Source organism: Phyllostomus hastatus, unplaced genomic scaffold (assembly GCF_019186645.2).
Source record: "Phyllostomus hastatus isolate PE091 unplaced genomic scaffold, TTU_PhHast_1.1 phas_contig_30, whole genome shotgun sequence".
NCBI lineage: Eukaryota > Metazoa > Chordata > Mammalia > Chiroptera > Phyllostomidae > Phyllostomus > Phyllostomus hastatus.
This window is the reverse complement of record NW_025333841.1, coordinates 8,688,356-8,710,792: the sequence shown is the minus strand read 5'-3', so window position 1 is coordinate 8,710,792 and position 22,437 is coordinate 8,688,356. Positions and strand designations below refer to the sequence as shown.

The 22,437-nt window shown below is 39.0% G+C and overlaps 1 protein-coding gene, 1 non-coding gene and 1 pseudogene across 2 annotated transcripts; 2 read left to right on the top strand and 1 right to left on the bottom strand.

Moving 5' to 3' along the window:
• The first annotated feature begins 2,787 nt into the window (after positions 1-2,787).
• On the top strand, positions 2,788-3,099 carry LOC123819125 (ubiquitin-conjugating enzyme E2 W-like). The gene has a single exon (XM_045839450.1). The coding sequence runs from the start codon at positions 2,788-2,790 to the stop codon at positions 3,097-3,099; it is 312 nt and encodes a 103-aa protein (XP_045695406.1).
• A 16,651-nt stretch (positions 3,100-19,750) lies between these two features.
• Positions 19,751-19,857, bottom strand: LOC123819143. Its single transcript, XR_006785781.1, has one exon. It is a non-coding gene; the product is annotated as a U6 spliceosomal RNA (small nuclear RNA).
• A 911-nt stretch (positions 19,858-20,768) lies between these two features.
• On the top strand, positions 20,769-20,898 carry LOC123819159 (annotated as a pseudogene).
• The last annotated feature ends 1,539 nt before the right edge of the window (positions 20,899-22,437 follow it).

Sequence of the window (22,437 nt, the reverse complement as noted above, 5' to 3'; positions counted from 1 at the left end):
GTGAAACACATTTTTTAATGAACAATTACAAAAATATTTCTTATTAAGAATAAAGCTTCTGCCCTAGCTGGCATGGCTCAGTGGATTGAGCATTGACCTGCCAACTGAAAGGTTGCTGGTTCAATTCCTGGTCAGGGCACACGCCTGGGTTGCAGGACAGGACCCTGGTTGGGGGCATGGGAGAAGCAACCAGTTGATGTTTCTCTCCCTCTCTTTCTCCTACCCTTCCCTTCTCTCTAAAAATAAATAGATAAAATATTTTTTAAAAAGAATGAAGCTTCTAAGCTTGAAGTCTGTCATATTTTAACAACAGCTTTTGCAGCTCTGTCAGAAAAATGAACTACTGGTATCCAAGCAAGTAGCTGTAAAGCCCCTAACAAATCAGGTATCAGTTTCCCACAAAATTGTGTTTAGTTTTTAATAAAGTAAAAATTATCTCATTTTAATTGTCCTGTTGCATGACAAACACCAAACATATCCTTATTAGTAATTTGTATTTGATGTTTATTGTAAGTCCAGAACCAAGAATTACAGCTCTTGTAACTGCTATTAAACGTGTCTTCTTATACAGGGTAAACTTCAGCCAAAACATGAGCTTCCAAAGCTACATAAGTCATTACAGCATAGGAGACCTTAAGTGGGCCACTTTCAGCCACCGTATGTTGTTTATTGTTAAATATTAAATATGCACTTTGAACAAGAATACCATATAATTTGGGTCAAAGTTTTCAAAATTTGGAGTCTTCAAAGCTGGAAAGAGGCCATAGTCAATTTCATTTGTTCAAAAGCCTCTTCAAATTTCAGGGACCAAAACAAAAGTTCTGGAGGATTATCATGCAATTGCTTCATCAGAGGTTTTAGCCACTGCAAAAACTGGAATCCACTGTCTATTTCACAATTGTCTAAGATTTTTTATAGGCTGTTTGACTTGCAAAATGTGTTGACTCCTAGATTGTCATACTCTGTGGCTTACAGCTGACAACAGATGCCCTAAATATTTTAGCTCAGATAAGCAATACTGCAATTTGTCTAGTGAGGCCTTATTCCCTTTTAAAGCAAAGAATTGTAATAAAGCCAAAGCATCAATCAGCTTTATTTTGCTGTTTGGTTTCTGAAGCCACCAGCAAACTACTCACACTTTGAAAATTATAGATCCCTCTAGTGGAACAAATTGCTCTAAGTTTTTCTCTAAATGACTAGAAAAAAAACAGTAGGAAATCTAAACACCCTTGAGAAATTCTTTGCCATAAATACAAAATTCCTTCAAAAGAAAAAATGAACAAGAATTTGAATTTATTCACTAGAGAAACAAAAAGAGGAAGGGAGAGAGAGGAAGTAAGGGAGGGAGGGATGGAGGGAGAAAGGGAGAAAAGAGGAGAGGAATGTGAGCCAGACTGATGATAAGAGTAGGAGATGCTATTATAGGACTAGGCTCCCTAGTGGCATTAGAAATTATAGGATTCTGTAATATGTGAGGCCAAGTAGTAGTACTTAATCATCAGAAGCAAAGCTGGCATAATTATTGTAGTGAAAAGCAAGTTTGGAATGTCACAAGGAATGCCTGACCCACAGGTCCTAATGAGATGAGATAACTCATGGAACAATGTTTCCCTAGGGAGCAAGACAGAACAGCCAATATACAAGTTCTGTCCAGAAGGTATCCAGCTATGTAATATGAAAAACAGAGACATGTTTTGAAGATACAAGATACAAGAAACATTGTATATAGAACAATGATGCTTCAGTACCATTCAAAGTAGGCACCTTGGGACCTCACACAGTTCTCCCAATCATCATCAGCTGCCACATCATATTTTTCCTGAATCTCATCAATGGTCTGAAATCTCTTCCCTTTCAAAGGTGATTTTAGTTTTGGGAAAAGCCAGAAGTCTCAGGGTGGCAGATCTGGGCTGTATGGGGGCTAAGTGATTTGATGTTTTTCCAAAAACCTCTGCACAAAACATGATACATGAGTGGGTGAATTGTTATGATGAAGCTGCCAATCACCAGTTGTGCATAGCTGCAGCCTTCTGGATCATACAAATAGTTTCCACAGAGGAATGTTCAAGCTTAATGCAAAATTTGATGCAGATTCATTGTTCTACTCACTCAGTCATTTTGAATGCAATGGCCACACAGTACACATGCTCACTCAATGCCATCTACTGCCCCCACTGACTAGTACAATGAAGTTGTCATTGTTCATGCATGAGCAATCCAGTCCACTCTCCTTGACTGTCAGTTTACATCAATGTCACGCAAACCATTCTCATTGTATTAACAAAGGCAGAAGTCTGAGGTTGCTATAGACTGATTGTGTCCCTCTCAAATTTTATATGTTGAAACCTAATCCTCAGTGTGAGAGTATTAGGAGGTGGGAAATTTGGAAGGTGATTAGGTCACGAAGGTGGAGCCCTCATAAATAGGTTTAGTGCCCTTATAAACGAGGCCCCAGAGAGCTCTTTCACTCCTCCCACCATGTGAAGTTACAGCAAAAAGATGGCCTTCTATTAACCATGAAGCAGGTTACCACTGGACAGGGAATCTGCCATCACCTTGATCTTGGATTTCCCAGCCTCCAGAACTGTGAAAAATAAATGTTTATTGTTTATAAGTCACCAAGTCTCTGGTGTTTTGTTATAGTAGCCAAAATAGAACAAGACAGAGGTCAACTGCCCCAATGAAAAGTCACAAACCTTTTTGGCAGAGGTGGTTCCATCATAGTATCAATGCAGAAGTGACTGTAGAAACAAACTGTTGGCTTTGCAAAATGATCCACCCCTCAGGATGACTTTGAATGAAAAGAGTGTTCAAAGTTTAATTACAAAGTGGATTGTATATATGGAAGGTGCCCCAGGAACCTTAGATGAAGGAGGAAATTTTCAACTTCCATTTAAGTTTAGTAGTCAATATCTTTTTGACTCTCTTCAGGTCATGTTTATTGGTGAAAACATCTCCATTCATCTTTATGTTTATGGCAATGGTCATATCTGTGTATCCATTCTAACAAAGGACTGGTCCCCAGTGCTTTCAATCCAACCAGTTTGTCTTAGTATTTTCAGCATACTTTCCAGCTGCAAAGACACAACTACTAGCTAATTCTTTTTATGTTCAAAAATGTAACAAGAATCCAAAGAAAACAAAATGGTGGTATCATGGTGATACGTGTTGATGCCAATATTATCATACTCCTAGCAGAAGATAGTCCTGCTGAAAAAAATGATCATCCAATATTTGAACTTTAACCTTTGACTGGAAGTGACCCATATGCAATGAGGAATACTTCCTTCTTGTGCATTCTGGGTGCATGTTGATTGCTGGTTCAGTCCAGGAAGTAGACATGCTTTTATTAATCAAACAGTATTAATGAAGGTGTCAGGAAATGTCAAATATATTTTCATTTTTTATTTTTAAGCTTTTGGAAAAGTCCCAGGTCCTCATGTATTGGGCACTAAAAATGATTTCCTTGGTGGCTTCAGGACATTCAATGTCAGCAGTGGACATCAAAACAGGAAACATTTTCATTAACTCCTGCCACCCGATGATTAATGCATGATAGGGCCTACGGCATGAATTTACTGGTTGTAATGGGATTAAATTAAAGTGAGGGATCCAACATTATTGTACTTTGAAAGTCACCCCAACTCATTTCTATTTGTATTCTATGCACTGTGATCCTAAGGTTGACAGCATGAATTAATATGTATCTTAAAAGGACTGCAATGGACATTGTGTATTTATTGGATTGTTTATATCTGCTGTCAAATTGTTTTGACATGGAAAGTTTTCAAGTAACATTGGCAAAGTACAATATGTTACCCTTATGGTGAAAATAAATGCATTTATATATAGTCCCTCAATCTCTGAAGTAAAGATATGAGTAATATAAAATATGAATGGTTGAATCAAGGCTTTATTTTGGAACAAAAAATGGCAGTGATGAGAATTCCAGCCAAGAAGGAGGTGTAAGTAGAAATGCTTTGTTTCCTTGCACAACCAAAGGAAGAATAACAACCAATCTAAAAACAATAAACAACAACCAGAAGTGCCAGAAAATCAAACTGCATGGAACTGTGACAACAAAAAATAAGGTACATTTACACGATGGATATGCAGCAGAAAGAAAGAAGGAGCTCTTACCTTTTGTGACAGCATGGCTGGAACTGGAAAGCATTATGCTAAGTAAAATAATCCAGGCGGTGAAAGACAAATACCATATGATCTCACCTATAAATGGAACCTAATCAACAAAACAAATGAGCAAGCAAAATATAACCAGAGACATTGAAATTAAGAACAAACTGACAGTAAACAGAGGGGAGGTAGGAGGGAATAATTAGGGAAAGGGGAGAAGGGTTGTCAAGGAACATGTATAAAGGACACATGGACAAAGCTAAGGGGGGTTGGGATCAGGGGAGGGAGGTAGGGATGGCTGGGGTGGGGGAAGTGGTGGGAGGAAAACAGAGACAACTGTACTTGAACAGTAAAAAACAACAACAAAAAAAGAAAAACAAAACAAACAAACAGAAAAGCAACATTCACCTAGACCAGCAGGAGGGGCAGAGATGGGAGACTGGCAGTTGAGTGGAGAGGATGCGCTGCAAGGCAGCAGACTGGGCTAGTGTGGTGGGGCTGGCTGAATGGGAAACTAAAGACTCAAAGTCAGCTGTAAACTACTGCAGAGGTTGCTACGGCAGAAGAAACTCCCAGTCGCACATGAGAGTTTGTTGGAAAGTGGGGCTACAGCAGAGTAAGAGAGGGGCATTGTTCCCTCTCTGACCCCTCCCCCACAGACAGTGACCCAACACAGCAAAAAGGGTTGCCATACCCTGAAGAATATCTAAGGCCCTGCCCACTTACAACATAACAGATGCACCGAGACAAAGAAATATGGCCCAAATGAAAGAACAGATCAAAACTCCAGAAAAGGGGCTAAGCAACAAGGAGATAGCCAACTCACCTGATGCAGAGTTCAGAACACTGGTAATCAGGATGCTCACAGAACTGATTGAGCTCGGTTGTAAAATGAAGGAACAAATGAAGTCTACCCAAAGTGAAATAAAGCAAAATATACAGGGAACCAACAGTGAAGGGAAGGAAACTGGGACTCAAATCAATGATTTGAAACAAAAGGAAGAAATAAACATCCAACTGGAAGAGAGTGTAGAAATAAGAATTTAAAAAATGAGGAGAGGCTTAGAAACCTCTGGGACAACTTTAGGTTCTCTAACATCAGAATCATAGGAGTACCTGAAGGAGAAGAACAAGCACAAGAACTTGAAAACATATTTGAACAAATAATGGAGGACAACTTTCCCAATTGGCAAAGAAAATAGACTTCCAGGCAGTCCAGGAAGCCCAGAGAATCACAAAGAACTTGGACCCAAGGAGGAACACAGGAGCAATGCACATCATCATTAAGTTACCCAAGATTAAAGATAAAGAGAATCTTAAAAGCAGCAAGAGGAAAGGAGAGAGTTAACTACAAAGGAGTTTCCATTAGACTATCAGCTGATTTCTCTAAAGAAACCTTGCAGGCAAGAAGGAGCTGTAAAGAAGTATTCGAAATCATGAAAGGCAAGGACCTACATCCAAGATTACTCTATCCAGCAAAGTTATCATTTAGAACAGAAGGGCAGATAAAGTGCTTTCCAGATAAGGTCAAGTTAAAGGAGCTCATCATCACGAAGCTTTTATTATATGAAGTGTTAAAGGAACTTATCTAAGAAATTGAAGAAGATCAAAAACTATGAACAGTAAAATGACAACAAACTCACAACTATCAACAACTAAACATAAAAAGATGAAAACAAAAACTAAGCAAAGAACTAGAACAGGAACAGAACTAGAGAAATGGAGATCACATGGAGGGATGTCAGTGGGGAGGGGGAAGGGAAGAATATGGGGGAGGTACAGGGAAGAAGAAGCATAATTTGTAGGCATAAAATATACAAGGAGAGGTTAATAATACTATAGGAAACAGAGAAGCCAAAGAACTTATATGTATAATCCATGGACATGAACTAAGTGGGGGGAATGCTGGAGGATTAGGGGGTACATGGTGGAGGGGGGATAAAGGGGAAGAAAGAATTGGGAAAACTGTGATAGCATAATCAATAAAATATATTTAAAAATAAAAGTAACCAAAAAATGGCAGCAATGATTAAACTGCTGCAGTCATAATTTGGGTTTGTTATTTGTACATTAATAATTTTCCCAAGTAGACTACACTCTGATACTTCCTGCTAGCCATCAGCATGAGCTAAACAGTATTTATTTATTTTTGTTTGAAAAATCTGTAAACACTTTTGTTTGCAATTGTTTCTTTTGTTATGTTTCAACTCAACTTTGAATGTTACAATACTTTAATAGAAAATGTTTTGTCATTTTTTCTTGTAGATTTTCTTTACTTGTATCATCTTGTCCTTCAATCCTGTACCATAAAATAAGAAATATATTTTTGACTGAAGCTTAATGTTTAAAAAAAGAAAGAAAGTTACTACTCTTTTCCAATTTCCAGAACTAAGTTTTCAGATCCCAGAACCCATAAAATGAAGGAGAGGCCAGGTCCCCATAAGGAAGGACCCTACAACAATATAACAAGTATATCTGGCAGTGATTTCTCTATTCCTTCTCTAAAAGGATCTATGATTCTTTACTCAAATAGCTGGGGAAAGAGGAATACCCAGAACTTTGGGGGTCTATTGGAACCAGGAAGTAAGTAGACACTGATACCCAGGAGTTCAATTGTGGCTGCCCTGTTGGAGAGGGGTTTATGGGGTTCAGGTAATAATAAGAAAATAAGGAATTGGCTTAGATCTGTCTCACAGTAGGTTCAGTAGTCATCTCCATGACTTCCAAATGAATACTTAGAATGAATATATTAGCAGTTAGTAGAATCTGTATATCAGTTCCTTGATGTATAAAGTAAGAGCTATTATAATAGGAAAGGCCTCATGGAAGCCTCTGAAACTCTTCTCCCCCAAAGAACCCTCCAGTGTCCATGACATTAAATAAAAAACAATGTCACAACCCTGAATGTGGGGACAATAAAGATTAATATCACCCTCAAAACATTAAATGATGCAAGAATCATGGGCCCCATTATATTTCTACTTAATAAATCTGACATCTGCCCAGTAATCATCCCAATTACATTAACCAAGCTGAATGTGGTATCTTTACTAGAGCAGATTAACACAGCCTCTGGTAGGTGGTAGGTGAGTACATATTTGAATAAATATATTGTTTACATACCCATCAGGAAAGAAAATAAAAAATAGGCTCCATTCACATGAGACATACACAAATATATATTCATTCTTAACACAGGGCTATGTTATTTCTCTTTTCTCTCATCATATAGCACAAAGGAACCTAAATCATCTGGATAGTTCATAGGATATCATATTGGTCCACCATACTGATAGAATCATGTTAACTAGACCAGATGAACAAGAAGTAAAAGTACCCTGGATGGCATGATAAGACATATGCACTCTACAGAGTTAGAGAATACTCTACAAAGATTCAGGGTTAAGTCACATAAGTTACATTTTTAGAGAACTAGGGTCTGAGGAATGCCAGGGCACTTGCTCCAAAGTGATGGACAAATTGTTGCACTTTGAACCTCCTACCTTTAAGAAGAAGAATAAAAGTAGGCCTCCTTAGGTTCAGAGGCAACATATGCTGCTTTTGGGAATGCTACACTTGTCCATTTACTGAATGACATGGAAGGCTACTAGTTTTGAATGGGCCCAGAGCAAGAAAGGGTTCTGTAGTAAGTACAAACTATAGTAAATGCAATACTGCCATTTGGGTCATCTGATTCAGAAAGAGCCATGATACTAGAGGTATCTGTGCTTAAAAAAAAAGAAAGAAAAGAAAAAAGAAAAAAAGAAAAACAAATACTGACTGGTCTCTGACCAGCCCAAATAGGAACAGTACAGTAAGACCCTTAGGGTTCTGCAGCAAAGACATGACATTTGGAAGCAGAAAACTATATACCATTTGAAAAAGATCTCCTGGCATTATACTGAGTCCTGCTAGAGATTTACCACCTGAACTTGGTACACCAAGTGACCATGTCCCAAGAACTGTCCATCATGAGCTGGGTTCTGTGTGTTTTACCCAGTCATAAGGTTGGGCAGGCCCAGTATAATTTAATTGTAAGATAAAGTGGTACATCAGCAGGATTGGACTCAAGCAGGTCCAGGGGGCACAAGTAAGCAGTAGGAACAAGTGGTCCAGCCACCTCTATCACCCACCACTCTTTCACTGGTGGCTCTCACTCACCTCACATCTATGGGCACATGGAAGTGTGACCAGCTGACATAAAAGGAAAGACCTCAAACATTTCATGGATGGGGTCTCACTTGGTGTTTGGGTACAAACTGAAAATGTGCAGCTGCTTTCCTATGGCCCCTCTCAAAGATACCCTTGAAAGATAGTGGTAGAGCTTTTTGGTGGTGCATTTAGTCACCCACTTTGTGTGGAAAAAAGTGGCCTCAGGTTCTAATATTGATTCATGGGCAACAGTAAATGGTTTGCTTGGTTGGTCAGGGGCTTAGAAAGGGAAGTTGGAAAGATTGGGGTCAAGGAGGAGTGAGGTAGAGGCATGTGGGTGGACTTAGGGGAATAGACAACAAGTGAAGGTGTTTGCCTTTTTGCATTAATACCCACCAGAGATCATCCACTACAGGTGTCATTAAACCACCAAGGAGACAGGATGGCCTGCCTGGACAGTTGATATCAGCTAGTTTGTCCTCTCCCATCCCAGTGCTTAGACAATGGAGTAGTCACAATGGCAGAGATAAATGCTTTGCATTGGCCCAACAGCATGAGCTTCCTCTTATCAAGATTCATCTACATATTGCCGTGACCAAATGTCTAAGCTTCCAGCAACAGAGACCAACATCAAGTCCCCAGTATGGTACTGCCCCTTGAGGGTATCAACAAGATACCTAGTGTCAAAATAACTATATTCGACCCTTTCCCTTTGTTTCAGTGGTTTATTCTGACAGAGAGATGCCTATGCCAAATATGGATTTGCCTTTACTGCCCACAAGGACTCAGCCACCACCACTATTTGAGGATTCGCAGAGTACCTGACCTATCAACATTCCTAGTCCCAAACTCACAGTTCAGCATATCACTTCTCCTATCATGATGGGAAGTGAGGGAAATATAAAAGCCACAGTATTTACTTCAATATCTGTCCCTCCACCTGAAAACTGGGGGAATAAGGAATAACTAACGTGCTTGTCTTGGGTTAAGTTCCCCCAGGAACAGCTGCTGAGAAAAGGTTTCATGTACACGTAATTAATTTAAGGAAATGCTCCCAGGAGAACCTGAGAGACTGGAGGAAGCAGGACAGGAAAGGGAAGAATCTAAGCAATTGTGTAATTTCTGGCAACATCTTGTTGAGGTTGTTTCAGCATGATCCAACAGGGGAACACTGGGTGTAAATTCTGCCTCAGAGTTTGTTCCTGCTTGAGACAGAGGAACTAATTTCTCATACTCACATTGGTTAAAGGCTGTCCACAGCTTGCAGGTGAGGAGGGAAAGGGGGTGGGTAAGGGTGACTGTAAACTCATAGGTATTGCCAGCTCTCTGCGTATGCAAGCAAAGCAGCTCCATTAACCCAAAAACAGGCTTCCAAGGGAATTAAAGAGGCATAGGTGAGCACCTTGAAAAGCAAACATACACAAAAGCCAGGGGGGAGTGGTAATCAGGAATTTTTAAAGGGATCAAATTCTATAGAAAAACACACTCCTGTTTGCCTTTACACGTTCACTACTCTCAGTACTGGTCACCAAATTGTGTGTGTGTGTGTGTGTGTGTGTGTCTGTCTGTCTGTTCCAATTTTGCAATACCATCAAGGTGTCCTACAATATAACTCAATTTTGATACTCTAAAGATAGTGTCACGCTGGCTGGTGTGGCTCAGTGGATTGAGCACTGGCCTGAGAACTAAAGGGTCACTAATTCAATTCCTAGTCAGGGCTCATGCCTGGGTTGTGGGCCAGGTCCCCAGTAGGGGATGTGCTAGAGGCAACCATACATTGATGTTTCTCTCCTTCTCTTTCTCCCTTTCTTCTCCTCTCTCTGAAAAAAATAAATAAAATCTTTTTTTAAAAGATAGTGTCTTTTTTTAACCCAACAAGTTAAGGGCTCAGTCCCACAAGACAGTCCCCACTTGACACTAATCACAAGTCCAAGTGGTGACCTGTTTTTCTGACCAACCAGCTATAAACCAGAGGTTCCCATGACCCTGTACTTGGGTTTATTAATTTGCTAGCCTGGAAAACAGTGTTCTTAATAGATTACTGGTTTTCATAGAAGGATATAACTCAGGAACATTCACAGTCCACATGGAAGAGATGCATTGAGCAAGGTATGTAGGAAGGGATGCAGAGCTCCCATGCCCTCTCCAGGCATTCCAGTCTCCCTACATCTCCATGTGTTCACCAACTAGGAAGCTCCTTGAGCCATCCTTTTGGGGTTTTATGGAGGTTTCAGAATTACTTAGGCATGATTAATTAAATCATTGGTCACTGGTGATTAATTTAACCTCTGGTCTCTTTCCCATCCCTGGAGGTTGTAGGGTGGGCTGGAAACTTGTAGTCCTCTAATCACAGGATGGGTTTCCCTGGCAAAGCCCCACCCTTAGCGGCTTTCCTAAAGTCACCTCATTAAGATAAACTCAGGTATGGTTTAAAGGGATTATTGTGAATAGCAAAAGATACCTCAATCTCTCTTTCTTTCCTAAAAAAATTCCAAGCTTTTATGAGGTCTGTGCCAGGAATTGTGAGGAAGACCAAATACATATTTCTTTTTTAAGAAAGATTTTATTTATGTATGTTTAGGGAGGAGAAAGGAGGAAGAAAGAGAAGGAGAGAAACGTCAATGTGTGGTTGCCTTTCACATGCCCCTACTGGGGACTTGGCCCGAAACCCAGGCATGTGCCCTGATTGGGAATCAAACTGGCAACTCTTTCATTCGAAGGCTGGTGTTCAATCCACTGAGCCATACCAGCCATAGTGTATATATATATTTTTTATTATGTCACAATATCACAGGGGGAAATCTGGGCAGTACAATGACAGTAACTACTACACACCCTAACAGCCACCAGCTTTTTAAATATACCTTTATTGATGTATATTTTATATCATATAATCCTCCGATTTCAAGTGTACAATTCAATGATTTTCAGTAAATTTTCCAAGTTGTGTGGCTATTACCATAAGTCCATTTTAGAACATTTTCATCACCTTAATGTAACAGAGTGCAGCCAAGGGGGGGGGGGCAAATAAGGATTTGTAATGGGGCCTGGAACTCAGGGTGTCCAGGAAATATTAGAAAAAATATATATATTGGATGTCCTCAACCCTACTACTCTGAGCTGGGGGATGGGATGCATGGAGCAGGGCCATTGAGAGCTGTTTTGCATAGCAACAGCTTTGCAGCTAACTTCTGGTATGATCATTTAACATATCTATAACCTTTAACTGGTTTCATGGATATGTTAAATGTCTGTTGTCATGCTTTTAGCCAGGGTATGGAAGTGACTTCAACCCAGGATGTAACTGGGACTCAACTCCCCCTGGTTACAGCGCCTGCGTGAGAGCTTAAAGATGATTGGCTCCACGCCATGGGGCCATGCCTGCTCAGACTTACTATGGCAGCCCAGTAAAGCTAGAAGAATACGGGAATACTAGCAGGTGTACCGATTGTGGGAGGAGTTGGAAATGGGACTGCAGAGGAAGATTAGAGCTTGGATTTTAAACCCAGGTGTGGCAGCCAGAAAAGGGGAGGACCATGTGGCTTCAGAGGAGTTGGGACCATGCAGCTGTGGCAGGAGTTGGGACCACACGGCTGAGGTACTCCCTTTTGCCAAATGACTTAGACAGCAGGAGAGACTTTGCCTGGAAGAAGAGGGGTGAAAGGAGTCTTGCTGGTGGGCCATGAGAAGGTGCCACATGGCTTTGGATTAACTGGAAATCATGGCAGCAACACAGCTGGTGGTGCAGGAGCCTGAATCACAGACTTCTACTTCTCTCCTAAGATATGGTACCCTGGACTGGAAAAGGGGGAGAAGGAAGGACTGCAATTGTGGGTATTCTAAAAAACTTTAGTATTTCAATGAAGACATTAAGTCATTACTTTAAGTCTTTATAACTTTCAAATAAATAATTCCTTTCCTTTTCACCAATCTCTGGCATTGAGAGATGTCTTTTCTCTGGCAGTGGGCAAAGTGAACCTAGTATGGGGGGGGAACCCTGGAGAAAAAGTGGGGGTCCTTTTGGTAATAGTATATTATTCACCCCCCCCCCGGTCTGTTCTGTAACACAAATAAAATATTTATAGTTAATCCCTGTTCCCATCATGAAACCCATAGAAGCACTTTCTATCTCTATGGATTTGCTTGTTCTGGACATTTCATATAAATGGAATTATACAATTTTTGCATCAATATATAGTCTCCAAGGAGGACATACAAAGAGCCCAGAGACATATGAAAAGGTGCTCAGCATCACTAGCCATCGGAAAGATGCAAGTTAAAACCACAATGAGATACCACTTCACACCAGTCAGAATGGTCATCATAAACAAAGAAACAAACAAGTGCTGGTGAGGTTGTGGAGAAAAGAAAATCCTAGTACACTGATGGTGGGAATGCAGACTGATGTAGCCACTGTAGGAAACAGTATGGAAATTCCTCAGAAAACTAAAAATGGAACTGCCTTTTGACCCAGCAATACCATTGCTGGGATTATACCCTAAGGATCCTGAAACGCCAATTTAAAAGAACTTATGCACCCCAATGTTCATAGCAGCACAATTTACAACAGCCAAGTGCTGGAAGAAATCTAAGTGCCCATCAGTAAATGAATGGATCAAAAATCTATGGTACATTTACATGATGGAATACTACACAGCAGAAAGAAAGAAGGAGCTCCTACCCTTTGAGACAGCATGGATAGAACTGGAGAGCATTATGCTAAGTAAAATACTCTAGGTGATGAGAAACAAATACCATATGACCTCACCTATATGTGGAACCTAATCAATAAAACAAATGAGCAAGGAAAATATAACCAGAGACATTGAAATTAAGAACAAACTGACAGTAACCAGAGAGGAGGTGGGAGGGTAGAATGGGGGAAAAGTACTAAGGGTTGTCAAGGAACATGTATAAAGGACACATGGACAAAACCAAAGGAGGGTAGGATCAAGGGTGGGAGGTGGGGATGGCTGGTGGGGGTGGAAATGGAAGCAACTGTACTAGAACAACAATAAAAAATGTGGAAAAATATAGATATAATCTGAGACCTTTTGATGGGGGACTCAAAGGTTGGAAAAATTTCAGTTTCAGGTAACAGCTAATAAGCTTAGTAATCAATGTATGTAAAAAGCTATTGTTTTAGGAACTGAAGGTATGACCCACCTTGACTCTGGGAGACCACAAGCAGTTCCACCTTTGTGCTTCAGGAAGACTGCAAGCAATCAAGATGGTATCTGAACCACTGGGCTCCAGGGTGAAACATCCACCACCCAGGACACAGGTAAAGACCACCACCCAGGAGAGAGATGAAAGAATGCTGCAGCTTTTTCTCTGATGAAGTTTTTCCCCAATTTCCAAACCCCTTACCTACATTTTTCTTCTCCTCATAAAAAGGGTTGGTTTAAAATAGAATGGAAGCCTTGGCTAGTGTAGTTCAGTGGATTAAGTGTGGACTATGAACCAAAGGGTCACCGGTTCAATTCCCAGTCAGGGCACATGCCTGGGTTGCAGGCCAGGTCCCAAGTGGGGCCATGTGAGAGGCAACCACACATTGATGTTTCTCTCCTCCTCTTCCTTCTTCCCTCTCTTCCTGTCTCTTTTAAAATAAATAAAATCTTTTAAAAAATATTTTATTTTAAAAAATAAATAAAAATAAAATGGAATTTAAGATGGTCTGTTAGAGTACAAGCCCACAGTCTTCCCAGATCTCGGACCATCTAAATAAAGCACCCATAAAGATTAAATCACTATCTCTGCTTATTGGGTCTGGTAGGTGACAGGCAGCACAAATGCCAGCTTTTCCAGTTTCACTTTTGTGTCTGGTTTCTTTGTCTTAGCATAATGTTTTCAAAGTTCAATCTCATTGTAGATGTATCAGTACTTTATTTTTATGGGTGAATAATATTCCATTCTATGGACATACTATTTTGATTATCAGTGCATCAGTTAATGGACATTTGATTTGTTTCTACTTGATTATAATGAATAATTATTCTATGAAAATTCCTATACAAATATTTGTGTAGGGATATGGTCTCAACCTTCTTGATTTGTTTCTACTTGATTATAATGAATAATTATTCTATGAAAATTCCTATACAAATATTTGTGTAGGGATATGGTCTCAACCTTCTTGGTATTTGCCTTGGTGAGTAATTTCTTGGCCCTATTATAAATGTATATTAACATTTTAAGAAACTTCAAAATTGTTTTCTAAAGTGGCTTCACCATATACATTCCCACCAGCAATTTGTGAAATTTACCATTTCTCAGAATCTGCCAAAAATTATTATTGTCTATTTTTTTATTTTAGCCATTCTAGTGGGTATGAAATGGCATCTCATTGTGGTTTTCATTTGCCTTTCCATAGTAACTAATGATATTGATCATATTTTCATGTTCACCAGCTGTTTTTTAAAACAGCTTTATTGAGGTATAACTTGCATACTGTAAAATTTACTGCTGTAACAATTAAAGAATTTCAGTAAAATTACATAGTTGTGCAACCCTCACCACAATCTATCACAAACATTTCATCAACCCAAGGACATCCATCATGTCCATTTGCAATTAATCTACACTCCCAGTCTTAAGTAACAGCTAACCTACTTTCTGTCTATATAGATGTATTTTGGGGGGACACTTAATATAAATGGAATCATAAAATATATGGTCTTTTGTATCTGGTTTCTGAATGTTTATGAAGTTCATTCATATTACAGTGTATATCAGTAGTTTGTTCCTTTTGTCTATAAATTGTATTCCATTGAATTAATATACTACCTTTTGTTTATATGTTCATCAGTTGATGTATATTTTGGATTGTTTCTAATTATTGGGTAGTATGAGTAAAGCTGCTATGAACATCCATGTGCAAGTCTTTCTGTGGACATTTGTTTTCATTTTTCTTTAGTACCTAAGAGTAGAATTTCTGGATCATAGTAACTCTATGTTTAAGTTTTTCAAAATGGCTACACCATTTATATTTCCATCAGCAATATATGAGGGTTCCAATTTCTCCACATTTTACCTAACATGTGTTAACATAAAATGTCTATTTTATCTGATATCAGTATAACTGTAACAGCATTTTTATGGCTACTGTTTCCATGGTACATCTTTTTCCATCCTCTTACTTTCAACATATTTGTGTTTTTTTGAAACTAAAGTGCATCTCTTGCAGACAGTATGTAATTTGATCTTGGATTTTTAATTCAGTCTGACAGTATCAGCCTTTCATTAAGTTGCATAATCCATTCACATTTAATGTTATTATTAGTACGGTTTGATAACATATGTTGGCCATGTTGTCTTTTTTCTATATTTCATCTTTTTTGCTCTTGCTCCTCTTATACTGCCTTATTTTTATTAAACACATCTTCTGCTGTATTTTCTTAATACCTTTCTTTAGTAATTTCTGTATATATTTTTATTTTCCCTTAGCAGGGTTTCAATTCTTTTATACTAAACTACGTACTTTGCATTTGTGGTACTCTATTTTTTCCTGTGGTTTCAAGCTACTATTTGGTGTCATTTACTTTTTCTAATATAGTTTCATTCCCTCCCTCCTCCACTGTGATATTATTGACATATATACCACAAATATATATGTTAAGAGCTTAAGAATACAATTTTATACTTATTACTCTATGGAGTTGTTTTCAAATCCATTAAGATAAGAAAAGAGAATACATGAAGAAGCCATAGATGGTGTGGCCCAGTGGATTGAGCTGGCTCGATTCCCAGTCAGGGCACATGCCTGGTTTGCTGGCCAGGTCCGCAGTAGGGGGCACGCCAGAGGCAACCACACATTTATGTTTCTATCCCCCCTCTTTCTCCCTCCCATCCTCTCTCTAAAAAGAAATAAAATTTGTTTTAAAAAGATAATATATAATATTTTTTGTTTTTTATATACATTATTTTTATTTTTTTATTTTAATTGTTGTTCAAATACATTTTTCTGCCTTTTACCCCCCTCCCAACCCACTCCCCAGCACTTCCCACTTCTCTCCCATTTACACCTCTTCTTGTTATTGTCCATGTGCCCTTTATACTTTTTCCTGCAAACCCTTCCCATCTCCCCCTCAAATTCCCTCCCCTCTCCCCTCTGGTAACTGTCAGCCTGTTCTCAATTTTAGTGTCCTTCATTATATGTTGCTTCTTTGTTTGTTTTCTTGATTATGTTCCTCTTAAAGGTGAGATCATATGGTATTTTTCTTTCACCACCTGGTTTGTTTCACTTAGCATAATGCTTTCCAGTTCCATCCATGCTGTTGCAAAGGGTAGGAGCTCCTTCTTTCTTTCTGCTGCATAGAATTCCATTGTGTAAATGTACCATAGTTTTTTGATCCATTCATTTACTGATGGGCACCTAGGTTTCTTCCAGCACTTGGCTATTGTAAATTGTGCTGCCATGAATACTGGGATGCATAGGTTCTTTTGGATTGGTGTTTCAGGGTTCTTAGGATATAATCCTAGCAGTGGAATTGCTGGGTCAAAAGGCAGATCCATTTTTAGTTTTCTGAAAAAAATCCATATTGTTTTCTGTAGTGGCTGTACCAGTCTGCAATCCCATCAAAAGTGCTCTAGGGTAACCAAGGAGGTAAAGGACCTGTACACAGAAAACTACACAACACTGAAGAAAGAAATTAAGGAAGACACGAACAAATGGAAACACATACCATGTTCATGGATTGTAAGAATTAACATCATCAAAATGTCCATACTACCCAAAGCAATTTACAGATTCAATGCAATACCTATTAAAGTACCAATGGCATATTTCACAGATACAGAACAAACACTTCAAATATTTATATGAAAACATAAATGACCCTGAATAGATGCTGCAGTTTTGAGAAAGAAGAGCAAAATAGGAGGGATCACAATACCTGATACCAAACTGTATTACAAGGCCACAGTAATCAACAGTCTGGTATTGGCATAAAAACAGGCACATAGAACAATGGAACAGGACAGAGAACCCAGAAATAACCCAAGTCTCTATGGTCAATTAATATTCAACAAAGAGGGCAGCAACATAAAATGGAGTAAAAATAGCCTCTTCAACAAATGGTGTTGGGAGAACTGGACAGCTACATGCAAACAAATGAAACTCGATCACCAACTTGAACCATACAGAAAAATAAATTGAAGGTGGATAAAAGATTAAAATATAAGTCATGACACCATTAAAGTCCTAGAGGAGAACATAGGCAGGAAAATCTCAGATATTACATGCAGCAACATTTTCACTGATATGTCCCCTAGAGTAAGGGACACAAAGTAAATAATAAACAAATGGGATCTCATCAAAATAAAAAGCTTTTGCATGCCTAAAGGAAGCAGTATTAAAATAAAAATAGAACCAACCATATGGAAAACATATTTGCCAATGATACCTCAGACAAGGGTTTAATCTCCAAAATATATAAAGAACTCACAGGATTCCACTCTAAGAAGACAAGCAATCCAATTAAAAAATGGGCAAAGGACTTGAACAGACACTTATCCAAGGAAGACATACAGAGGATCCAGAAACACATGATAAGATGCTCAGTATCACTAGCTATCAGAGAGATGCAAATTCAAACCACAATGAGATACCACTTCACAATGGTCAGAATGGCCATCATGAACAAAGCAATTTCTGTTTTTTTTAATTGCCTACACAATTACCTTTACTGTGCTCTTTGTTTCTTTGTGTTGATTCCTTTAAATCTCTAATATCAATTGCTTTCACCCTAAGGAATTTCTTTTGGTGTGTCTTTTTTGTTTTATTTTATTTTATTTATTTTTTTTTGATATTTCTTATAAGTAACTAACAATACTATACTAACAATAACTAGCAATGGTAGCTAATGATACACTCACTGGTTATATATCTGAAAATTCATTTTGTCTTCAGTTTTTGAGTTTGCTGTTTAATTGCATAATGATCACTAAATAAGTCTGGTTAACATCCATCACCACACATAGTTACAATTTTTTTCCTTGGGATGAGAGTTTTTAGCATCTATTGTCATAACAGCTCTTTAGTTTTTTTAAAGAGATTTTTAAAATTTATTTTTAGAGAGAGGGAAGGGTAGGAGAAAGAGAGGGAGAGAAACATCAATGTGTGGTTGCCTATCATGCGCCCCCTACTGGGTACCCAGCCTGCAACCCAGGCATGTGCCTTGATGGGCAACTGAACAGGCAACCCTTTGGTTCCCATGCCGGCACTCATTCCCCTGAGCCACACCAGCCAGGGCAACTCTCTTTAGTTCTGAAGAATAGTTTTTATGGATATAGGAACTATTGGTTGACAGATTTTTCTTTTAATTCTTTGAGTCTCATCCCACTACCACCTGGTTTTCATTGCTTCTGTTGAGAAGTCAGATATTAGTTTACATATGTGTGTGTATGTGTGTGTGTGTGTGTGTATCAAGTGTATATTCATAGAACCATCACCACAATCAAAATGTAGAACTGCACCATCATCACAAGGCTACTTCATGCAATTTTACTGCCATATGCTCCATATTTTTCATGCCTTAATCCCTAATCTTTGGTAACAACTAATCTGTTTGCCATTTCTCTAATTTTGAGATTTTAAGAGTGTTATATAAATGAAGTCATTATGAAAGCTTTCAAGACTGGGTTTTTTTTTCACTGCAAAAATGATCTGAACATTTATCTAGGTATGGATAATTCATTCTTCTTTATTGCTACATAGTATTCCAATGGATGGAGCACATTTTGTTTAACTGTTCACCCATTGAGGTGCATTTGGATTATTGACAGTTTAAGGCTATTATGAATAAAGCTGCTTTAAACGTTCATATACCGGTCTTTAGTGAACATAAGCTTTCATTTCTCCAGGATAAGTAGCCAAAATTGCACTTGATGGATTATAGTGTAAGTAGTTTTTAAAGAAACTATGAAAATGTTCTCCAGAGTGGCTCTACCATTTTACATTATCACCAAAGATGTATGAGTAATCCAGTTTTGGTCCATTCTCACCAGTATTTGGTGTTATCACAATTTCTATAGTTGCCAATCTCATAGGTATATGGTGATTTCTCGCTGTAGTTTTAATTTGCATTTCTCTAATAGCTAATGATAGTGGCCATCTTATCATGTGCTTACTTACCATCTGCTGTTATATTCAGTGAAATATCTGTTTATACCTTTTGTACAATTTTTTTAATTTTGTTTTAATCATTGTTCAAGTACAGTTTTCTCCCTTTTACTCCCATTCCAGCCCACCCACCCAACCCTCCACACTTCCCTCCCATTACCACCCTCCCCCTAGTTTTTGTCCATGTGTCCTTTACATTTGTTCCTATAAACCCTTCCCATTCTCCCCTGAAATTCCCTCCTCTCCCCTCTGGTCACTGTCAGCCTATCCCCCATATCAGTGTCTTCGACTATATTTTGCTTGTTTCTTTGTTTTGTTGTTTAGGTTCCTGTTAAAGGTGAGAAAAATATGGGATGCTTCACGAATTTGTGTGTCATCCTTGCGCAGGGGCCATACTAATCTTCTCTGTATCGTTCCAATTTTAGTATATGTGCTGCCGAAGCAAGCACATGTACAATTTTTAAATAGATTGTTCTTACTATTAAATTTTGTGAGTTCTTTATATATTCTAGATACAAGGCCTTTATCAGATGTATTTTGAAAATATTTTATTCAAGTTTTTAGCAAGTCTTTTCATACATGATCTTTTTATTTGATGAGGTGTAGTTTATCAAATTTTTTCCTTTATGGATTGTGCTTTGGTGTCAAGTCAAAACCTCTTCACTTACTCTTGGGTTCCAAAGATTGTGTCGTAAGTGTTTTTCTGAAAGTTTTATAGTCTTACATTTTATTTTTTAAAAAGATTTCATTTATTTATTTTTAGAGAGAGAAGGGAGGGAGAAAGAGAGAGAGAAACATCAATGTGTGGTTGCTGGGGGCCATGGCCTGCAACCCAGGCATGTGCCCTGACTGGGAATCGGACCTGCAATGCTTTGGTTCGCAGCCCGCACTCAATCTACTGAGCTATGCCAGCCAGGGCAGTTTTACATTTTATATTTTTGTGAAATTCATTTTGAATTCACTTTTGTATAAGGTGAGGGATTTAAGTTTATTTTTTGAAAGATTTTATTTATTTATTTTTAGAGAGTGGAAAGGAGACAGAATGAGAGGGGGAGGAACATCAATGTGTAGTTGCCTCTCGTGTGCCTCCTTCTGAAGACCTGGCCCACAACCCAGGCATGCGCCCTAGACTGGGAATTAAATCCGTGACTTTTTGGTTTGTAGGCCAGTGCTCAATCAGTGAGCCACACCAGCCAGGGCAGGGGTTATACTCTTGTAATGCTTATTGTGCAATGCCTGAAAATGTTGTCTCATTATATTTTGAGACAACATTTTACAGTTCTAGTTTTACAATTCTTTCTGGTGCACAAGCAGGTTCAGCACCAATTACTACATCATCATCAGAAGGGGAAGTGGTTTTACCCTCTGGTTCCCTTTCTCATTGAAACTGAACACTGGTCTTGGTGGTCATAACAGAAAAAGTAATACTGAAGCTGGCCTCTCAGTGTTTGTAGTGTACTCTTTAGTATGTGGATTAGTTTCAAACAAAGTGAAAAAAAAAAGAAAAAGAAGAAAAAAGAAACAAAAGAAGTGGAAGGAGTTTTACTTTTGTGTTACACTTTGATTTTTTAAAAAATGTTTTTAAATGTTAAAGGAGACTAGATGGAGGCATAGGTAGACACACTGTGCCTCCTCACACAACCAAGATAGGGACAACAACAATTTAGAAATAGAATAACAACCAGAACTGATAGAAAATTGAACCGTATGGAAGTTGGACAACCAAGGAGTTAAAATAGACACATTCATCCAGACTGGTAGGAGGGGCGGAGTTGGGCAGCTGGGCATGGGTCACAGTGCAGAGAGCAGACAGCATTGGGACTGGGCACCTAAGGCATCCAGGGCATGCAAGACCACAGCGGGTGGAACCTGAGTGCACAAGTGGCAGCTGGCTGACTCCGGCTGAGGGGTGGCAACCAGCAGACCCAGTGAGGTGGTGACTGTGAAGCAAGGCACTGTGTGCAACCCAGGATCCCAGCACTGGGAAATAGAACCTTGGGGCACTGATTGAAAATACCTGTGGGGGTTGAGGCGAAGGGAGACTCCCAGCCTCACGGGAGAGGTTGTTGGAAAGACCCACGTGGTGCACAACACCACTCACATGGAAATTGGCACCAGAGGGGTCCAGTTTGCTCCAGGAAAGTGGCAGAAGGGACTGAGGTCTGATGGAGAGTTAAGCAAGAGCCATTGTTCCCTCTCGGACCCCGCCCCCACATACAGCGTTACAACCCAGTGACTGGGTTGCCCTGCCCTGGTGAACACCTAAGGCTCTACCCCTCATATGTAACAGGTACAACCAGACCAAAGGAAAAAAAAACAATGGCTCAAACAGAAAAACAAATGAAAACTCCAGAGTCAGTACTTTTGCGTGACCAAGAGATAGCCAATCTATCAGATGCACACTTCAAAGCACTGGTGATCAGGATGCTCACAGAATTGGTTAATTTTGGTCGCAAATTAGATGAAAAAATGAAGGCTACAATAAGTGAACTTAAGAAAAATGCACAGGGAACCAATAGTGATGGAATGAAAGCTGAATCTCACATCAATGGAGTGAACCAGAAGGAAGAAAGAAACAACCAAACAGAAAAGAATGAAGAAATAAGAATTCAAAAAAAATGAGGAGAGGCTTAGGAACCTCCAGGACATCTTTAAATGTTCCAACATCTGAATTATAGGGGTACCCGAAGGAGAACAGGAAGAGCAACAAGTGGAAAACTTATTTGAACAAATAATAAAGGAGAAGTTCCCCATTCTGGCAAAGGAAATAGACTTCCAGGAAGCCTAGAGAGTCCCAAAGAAGTTGGACCCAAGAAGGAACACACCAAGGCACATCATAATTACATTAGCCAAGGTAAAAATGAAGGAGAGAATCCTAGAAGCAGTAAGAGATAAGGAGATAGTAACCTACAAAGGAGTTCCCATCAGACTGTCAGCTGGTTTCTCAAAAGAGACCTTACAGGCAAGAAGGGGCTGGAAAGAAGTATTCCATGTCATGAAAGGCAAGGACCTACATCCAAGATTACTCT

What these genes read in the sequence shown, in the direction of transcription:
- LOC123819125 (XM_045839450.1), top strand. Translation starts at nt 2,788, where the DNA reads ATGACTTTGAATGAAAAGAGTGTTCAAAGTTTAATTACAAAGTGGATT.